This window comes from Henckelia pumila, chromosome 2 (genome assembly GCF_033568475.1).
Source record: "Henckelia pumila isolate YLH828 chromosome 2, ASM3356847v2, whole genome shotgun sequence".
Taxonomy (NCBI): Eukaryota; Viridiplantae; Streptophyta; class Magnoliopsida; order Lamiales; family Gesneriaceae; genus Henckelia; species Henckelia pumila.
In genome coordinates, this window is record NC_133121.1 from 5,835,151 (window position 1) to 5,843,123 (window position 7,973).

The 7,973-nt window shown below is 39.1% G+C and overlaps 2 protein-coding genes across 2 annotated transcripts; one reads left to right on the forward strand and one right to left on the reverse strand.

The window, feature by feature from the left end:
- Positions 1-1,058: 1,058 nt before the first annotated feature.
- Positions 1,059-3,565, forward strand: LOC140881928 (protein PLASTID MOVEMENT IMPAIRED 2). Its single transcript, XM_073287608.1, has 2 exons — positions 1,059-1,477; positions 1,610-3,565. Exons 1-2 carry the CDS (start codon positions 1,355-1,357, stop codon positions 3,452-3,454), a joined length of 1,968 nt encoding a protein of 655 aa, XP_073143709.1. The 5' UTR covers positions 1,059-1,354; the 3' UTR covers positions 3,455-3,565.
- Positions 3,566-3,775: 210 nt separating this feature from the next.
- On the reverse strand, positions 3,776-5,864 carry LOC140881929 (protein PAL OF QUIRKY). Its single transcript, XM_073287609.1, has 2 exons — positions 5,093-5,864; positions 3,776-4,904 (listed from the first exon to the last, which is right to left on the reverse strand). Exons 1-2 carry the CDS (start codon positions 5,794-5,796, stop codon positions 4,091-4,093), a joined length of 1,518 nt encoding a protein of 505 aa, XP_073143710.1. The 5' UTR covers positions 5,797-5,864; the 3' UTR covers positions 3,776-4,090.
- Positions 5,865-7,973: the final 2,109 nt, after the last annotated feature.

Genomic DNA, 7,973 nt, shown 5'->3' on the forward strand with positions numbered 1-7,973 from the left:
GGGCTGAATCATATTTTTGGACAAAATAACAATAATCTCATTCATTCAAATCAGTAAGGTAGCTAGTAAATTTAATTGATTTTTCATCAAACAAGGAAAGCGATGTGGGTAAATCATTGCGAAAAAAAAAAACTATTATTGCAAATTTAAAAAATAACATGTTATAGATAAGACAAAATTGAAAGAAAACGGGTGCAATCACCGACCTCCCAGACTCCGTCCCAGATTCAAATGTCGGCAACCTCAATTGGTATTTAGAAATCGGCCACGGATGCTCCTAATTTGCAATTTGCATGTGTTCCGAGTGATTTGTTTTGCTAACGGACCATATATATCTCTACGTCACTGTCTACTCCAATAATACAAATTCATAATAATTTGGTCCCCATGTTTATTAATTTAAGGTTTTTTTTATATTACATGGTACTGCTTCTTGTATGCACATATTCGACTGAATTGGTGTAAAATCTTATATTTTTTTACATAAATAAATAAAATGTGATGCCATCAAAATCTTTTACCATCAGCATGAAAACATAGAAGCAATCAACCGATTATCGATTAAATTATTCTAAAATTGCATTTATTGGTTCTTTTATTCTTTCTTGCATGTAGAATTCAAAGAAAACATTACACACACCACATTTTAGAAGAATATGTATGAATTGGTTTATCAATCACTAACTCCAAAACATCTCTACAATGATTGATCCAAGCAACACATGACACTTGCCTATCCATCATAGGCAATTTATTAGGATCATACCTATTATCCGGTCGAGTTAGTTGTTAATGTCAGTAAAAAATTATCAGTTTTTATATCAAAAATATTGGTTATCAATGTAAATATGAACCGGGTCGACATCTCACAAATATTAATCTTTGATCCGTGAAACCATCTCACGCGAGACGGACTCTGGAGACCAAATATCGGGAGCTTGATATTTGAATTTAACAACCCAAAGAAAATGGAGTTTACCATGGAACAATCTACGGTTAATTTCCAAATAAGACGTTTAAAAAAATACGAAGCCGGGCGATAGAAAAGATGCAATAAGGGAGAGAAATGCACGTGTTGGAGTATTCTTCGGGGTCCACGAAGGAAGATTCCAATGGCTGGTGATGCAACCAATTGACAGCCAATCATCAGGTCACTACCTTTTTATCTCCTTCCAATTCACCATCGCGGTATTAAACTTGCAGACTTGGAGCAAGAAACACCGCCAATTCCTGACTGGATATTCAGGGATTCGTTCGTTCATTCGTCTTCTGCTGTGAGTTTTGGTGCGGTTCCGCAGAATTCGAGAAAAGGGTTCGTAAAGTTTCAGTCGGTGGAGCAAAGTGGTGAGGAGTTATGGATAGAGGGAAGCAGCGGGAGAGGAAGATGGGGGCGATTAGAGCAGGTACTGGTTCTTATGGAGGAAGAGGTCTAGAAGCTACTCCGGCGATGAAAAATTCCAGGGGGGATTACCCAGAGGTATTTATGTATGCATGGAAAATTTAGTTGTTTTCAAATGCGTTTCTTTGCGAAATTTTAGGGGTTTAGATTGCGGGTTCTGTTTTATGTGTGAATTCTGATGGGAAATTACGTGTGTTTTTGTGTGTGTAGAAACTTAACGCTGAAACAAGAGAACTTCACCGGGCAAGAAGGAAAAGTAGTGAATACAATCAGAGTAGAATACAAGCAGAATCAGTAATAAAAGAAGCAGAATCGGAGCTTTCTGCTGCCAAGGCGACGGTGAAAGAACTAAGTCGAAGAGTTGAGGAGTCAAATTCAAGAGCCAATGCGGAGACTGGGGAAGTGGATAAGCTAAGAATGGCCAAAAGAAGGGAAGCGGAGTGGAGCACCGGAAATTCTCAGTATGCCGATGTGATGAGTGAATTGGAGTCGATCAAACGGGAATTGAGCAAGCTTAGGCTGGATATGGCTTCCGTTTTGCAAGAAAAGAGAAGGGCCGAACAAGAAATTGACTCCTCCATGGTGAGTATGCAGCACCATTCGACCACGTTGGATACGGTTAAGATGAAGATTGAGGAAATTAATGAAGAGCATGTGCTGGTTGAGTTGGCTAGAATTGAGGCCATTAAGGAGTGTGGGGAGGTTGAAGCTCAGAGAGAAGAAAGCAGTGAAAGATTTAAGGCTGCAAAGGAGGAGATGGTGACGGAAAGGAAGAAAATGATTCAAGAAATTGAAAATGCTAAAGAACTGGAGAATAAGCTCGCTATTACAATATCAGATATCACCATGTTACAGGGTGGGCTAAATCTTGTGAAGAAAATGGAGAGGAGAGCAGAGAACATTGAAAGTAACTTTCTGGAAGAAGGTGAACAAACAGTTGATGAATCTGTGCTATTTGCCATCACAGAAGAGTTGGAGGCTACGAAGAAGGAATTGGCTTCTGTTAGAGATGATAGTTTTCAGTTTATGAGTTCCATGGATGTTGTGAGGAATGAGCTAAGGCATGTTATGGAAGAAACAGCTCGAGTAAAGAAGAGCGAGCAGAAAACAGAAATGATAATCCAGAATCTCAATTCAAAGCTTCTAAAAGCTAAAGCAAAGCTAGAAGCAACATCTGCGGCTGAAGATAAGGCGAAATCTATTGTATCGAATCTCTCGCTTACCCTTGAACAGCTTAAATCTGAATCCGAAAAGGCCAAGAAAGAACGATCCGTTATCAGCGAAGAAACAGCTATCATCAAAGCAGATGTTCAGAAAACTGAAATGGAGATAGATTTAGCAGAGGAAAGGCTACAGGCGGCCCTTCAAGATCTTAAAGCCACTAAAGCGTCAGAATCCAAGGCACTCGATGATCTAAAAGCACAGATTGAGATTACAATTCGAAATCGAGCTTCAGCCTCAAAACGAGGTTCAACCATCACAATTTCCAAATTTGAATATGAGTACCTCATAGGAAGCGCCATCGGGGCCATGGAAATTGCAGACAAGAAAGTTTCGGCAGCTCATGCTTGGATTGAAGCTCTAAAAGCAAGTGAGAAAGAAATAATGATTAAGACCGAGCTATTACGAAGGGAATCTAGGGAGCTTAAAGTAGAGGAAGAACATGAGGTTCGCAAAACAGAGCGGTCATTGAGTGCAAAGAAAGTGGTGGAGAAAGAATTGGGGAACATGAGGCAAAAGTCTGCAAAATATATGGAACCTGAAATCTCGAGGCCTGAGAATGCACTTCGAAGCAGATCGATGAACCGAAGCTTTAGAATGACACCTGCAAAAAAAGTAATGTCTCGAAGAATATCAGCAACAGCAGATCATAATGCTGCAGTATTGTCTCGAAGAATATCAGCTACAACAGATCATAATGCTGCAGTAATGTCTCGAAGAATATCAGCTACAGCAGATCATAATGCTTCTAGAGTGCCATCTTTCAGAGTAAGGAGGAGAAAACAGATTATACCAAATCTAACCAAGTTCTTTGGCGGAAAGAGTAGCATTTAAAGAAATCGTCGACCCCTCTAGATTTTAGCAATCTTTGTTGACGAGCATAAAGTGTGTTTTAAAATAGCAAGTCATACTGACTGCTAATAAGCTTTGCATATATTCAATAGATATCAGTTGCAGGTAGTTTAGCATAAAAGGGATTTTACCAGGTTGAGCCTGTTTTTAACTAGGACAAATTTCAATCAATAAAATATGTTTCTTGCTTGAGATTGGACCAATCATCTGGTATTAATGTCTGGCAGGAGTTGGCCAAACGGCTGAGATACAGAACTCGTATTCAACAAAAATTAAGGCAATAAAACATTGACTAACAAAAGTGGTTCAGTCTTTCATTGAATTCAATAATATTAATGCATTACAGAGTGCATACATATATAGTAAAGACCATGAACAGTTGACACAGGAACAAATGTAAAGGCAAACAAATGAACAAAAAAATGGTATAGAAAATATGCGAGTTGATTTATACACGTCTGAATACACGATCTTCTAGCTAGATCATACCTTCTAGTACAACATAAAGAAATGGACGCAAGCACTTCAGGAGGGTATTAACAGTTAATCAAACTCAAGCTCTTGAACTTTCCTCCTGAAATTGGCAAACCACTCAAAATTGTAAGTCTGAATTGTGTGCTATATCTGCCGGTGGACTGAGGACTCTGAAAGCAGCAGAGTTGTTCCCATTTTCAGGGTTTGGTACTGAGAGGGCAACACAGGTGCTGGAGGTTGGGTTTTGTATATTGGGTTGTATGCTATATCTTCGTCAAAATCACCACCATGCATAGAAGAAGGCACTGCAGTAGTCGGAACAGGTTCAGAAGGAATCTGAGTCTCATTAGGCACTACCACCAATTGGTCCGAACCAGAAGGTATGCTAACTAGCAGTGTATCATCAAGAACATTCTTGTAAGATTTTGTGGCCAATTCTGTAACAAGTTGAGCTCCAGAGATTTCTTTATGAGTAACAGGAGGAGCAACTGCTGCTGTCTGTGGGTGCAAAGGGGGTCGGCTGGAAGAACCGGGGGTATTAGCATCGATGAAATTACACTGCATTGATGTATGAAGATACTGAGCCGGTCTCATGGGAACTAAATATATTGGATATGGGAGATCTGTTGGACACGGGACATGCTGCTGGTGAGATGGCATCTGATATACAGGATAGTACGGCGAAATTGACGATGGATTTGTGACATACTGAGGTATGTAATGCAGGTTTCCTTGAATATATTGTGGTTCATTTTGTATCTGTTTTCCATCTGGTTGCTGTGATATCGGGTAGCCGAGTACTTTCACTGGTTTTGAAGTGGGAAGATTACATGAATGATCCAAGAAAGTACTGTCCGATTCAATAAGAAATGATGGTGCCTCTGTAGGAACTTGTACAAGTGACTCTTGAGAAAATCCAGTTTTTGATGGTGGAGCTGCACTTCCAACACTATTATCACTGCGAAAAACAAAATCACCGACTCATCCAACATCTCCTTATGATAGTCTTGGTGGTATAATAAAATAACTGAACATTATTTATATGATCGTATGAAACAAACATATGGAAAATGATACTCTATTAACTAGAACGGCATTTCAAGTCTAAGAGGCACCACAGAATAATGTAAAACAGAATTTGAATACCTTTCAATAGAAGCTGAAGATGGTACTCTGATCTTTCTCTGCAGCAGATTCGACCCATTATCCTCGCACTGAAAAATCTCAATCTGTGGTGAATTCGCAATGGAATTTGAAGAACCAGTTGACTTGAACGACAAGCTTGTTTCAAGAGCTACTGATTCAGCCCCATGCCTATCCTCGACACTGCTGCCACCACATTCCGCAGGAGTTTCAATCTCCGATCCAAGACCCATTAACAAGCCAGAATCCGCAGATTGCCCCTTGGGCAAAATTCTCGTACTCTTCAGAGCGTCGCAGAACCAAGTCTCCGATTTCGGGTCTAGGAGGGTGGAACCCAACGACTCGGGCTTTACGGGGAAGAGAAATAGCCTGATGCGGGAAGTTGGAGTAATTCTGTCGTGCTCCTCGAGCATGTTCAAGAGATCCTCGTCTGTGACGACGGAGATTAAGGAATCGAGGCCTTCGTTGGGGAGCTGGTACTTGAGATGGAAGGGGCGGTTGTTGAAGATGGCACGTGAGAGGTGTGCGGTGAAGGCGGAAAGGGAGGCGGCGGTGGTACGGCGGTCGAGTGCGACAATGCGTGTCTCGCCGCCGGCGTAGAAGAGGGCCTTGTCGTGGGGACGGGGGACTATGTAACCGCCGTGGCTGCACATCAACCGGAGTTTGAATGTGGCGGCGGCGGAGGGTGGCGGAATTTTGGGATTCATTTTGGGCTGATGGATCCGCCGCTAAGAAACACCGCTGACTTGGAGTTGGAGGAAGCAATTCTTTTAGCTGGGCGTCATGCGTGGCACCGTGAGCTTAGATATGATATTTATTATTATTAATTATTAAATAATAAAATATGTTTTATAGTTATTAATTAATCAAATATTTTTCAAATATCAAATATCTTTATATTTTTGCCAATTTAGCTATATATTAAAAGGCATAACATTGTTTGTAACCATAAAAATATGTAATTATGAAATTTTTATTCACAAATTAGATGCAAATAGTACCTAAGAATAGGTTACAAGTTCTTACAAGTTATATAATCTATAATGTTTTTTCTTAAAAAAAAATAAGTTGTTAAAATATTCGAATAAAATAAAAAAAAACAAATTTTAAATATGTTGATATATTCGATATTATAAATTATTTTAATATAATAATTACCAAAAATGACATAAAATTATAAAAATAGCACAATAGTAATGTTAACATATTATTATTAGATAATCATTATAACTATAAAATTATTTTTATTAAGATTTATTACTGTATTTATTATATAAAAATAATTTTATATTAGTTATAATTGTTATCTAATCAGTAATATGTCAAATTACTTTCGATTAATCAAATTGTATTTCTGAATTAATTCAGTTATTTCTATCCTCGTGATCGGACCAAAAGCTATGGAACTTGGGTGTGGGTCTTTGGAATGACTTTTTCTTTTTATTTATCGCGCATGACAGACTCATTACACATAGTATGTCCCCAGCCCATCAGCGTATTCTTTTGTTTTACGCCCTATAACTCTTCTTCAGCCAAGCTTGGGAAGAATAGATGAACAAATACAAGTATTAGTAGCATAACAAAAATACATGACTCGTCATTAATATGTTTGCTCGCGGCAATTGTGAACTCTCGGGAGAATCAATGACACACTGATTGATTATTTCATTTTAACCGAATTAATGCTCACATATAGTTTAATTCTATTTTTATCAGACAAAAACTAAATTTTAAAATTTGAGAGACCTGCTTTTGGTATTTAAAAAATTAAAACATGACTTAAAAATTAGTTACTCTAGGTTTATCAATCTTAATAATACAGTACTTCGTCAAGCCAAAGTGTGTTTGTTCCGGGTAGACTGATTTCCGAAAATGTGATATTGGGCTTCGAGTCAATACATTGGATGAAAGCCCGAAAAAAAGGCAAGCCTCAAACCGAGTCGTGGCATCCGACAAGGCGACCCTATCTCGTCGTATCTTTCACCATTTGTGCTCAGGGACTCTCAGCTTTATTATCGACATATGCAGCCCGAAAAACTCTCACGGGGTGCGAATGGCTTCTACATTTCCGTCACTAACACACTTATTTTTTTTTTTGCAGATAACAGCCTGGTATTCTTCCGGGCTACAGCGGCATACTGTTCTAGTTTCAAGGAATGTCTAAAAAAATATGAGCTGGCGTCAGGACAATTGATTAACTTTGAAAAGTCGGCACTGTCATTCACTCCCAATACCGAGCCTACTACGATGGAATTGATTAAAATGTCGTTGACGATACCTGTGGTACAAGGACATGAAATGTATCTAGGGTTGCCAACCTTCTCCCTTCGTAGCAAGAAATTCCAGTTTGATTATCTTGTGGAGAGAGTTTCGAGCAGGCTCCAGGGATAGGTTAGCAGATTATAGTTCGTTGGTGGGAAGGAAGTCCTAATAAAATCGATTTTACAAGCCATGCCAACCTATGCTATGTCGTGCTTCCAGATCCCTAAGGCAACCTGCACCTCTATCGAAAGAAAATGCGTTAATTTCTGGTGGGATACAGAGAACGAGAGAAAGAGGATGCACTGGACTACCTAGGACTTTCTATGTCGCCCTAAACGTAATAGTGGTATGGGGTTCAGAAAACTTGAAATATTTAACAAAGCTCTATTGGCCAAACAAGTGTGGTGCATTATTCGAAACCTAAATTCTTAGGTGGCATGGGTTTTGAAGGCTCAATACTTAGAGCATACTAATATAATGCAGGTACTAGTTGGTAGTAACCATCTTTTATCTAGAGGTCCATGTGCTGGAGTCGAGAATTGCTGGATATGGGATTGTATTAGAGAATTGGAGAAGGGAATGGTGTGAACATCATGCGGGACAAATGGATCCCATCGTTGAG

Bases quoted from the DNA above. Each gene is read 5' to 3' on its own strand.
- LOC140881928 (XM_073287608.1), top strand. From the start codon at position 1,355: ATGGATAGAGGGAAGCAGCGGGAGAGGAAGATGGGGGCGATTAGAGCA. The intron at 1,478-1,609 runs GTATTTATGTAT...TTGTGTGTGTAG, and splicing joins CCAGGGGGGATTACCCAGAG to AAACTTAACGCTGAAACAAG.
- LOC140881929 (XM_073287609.1), bottom strand. From the start codon at position 5,796: ATGAATCCCAAAATTCCGCCACCCTCCGCCGCCGCCACATTCAAACTC. The intron at 4,905-5,092 runs GTATTCAAATTC...TGTTTTTCGCAG, and splicing joins TCTTCAGCTTCTATTGAAAG to TGATAATAGTGTTGGAAGTG.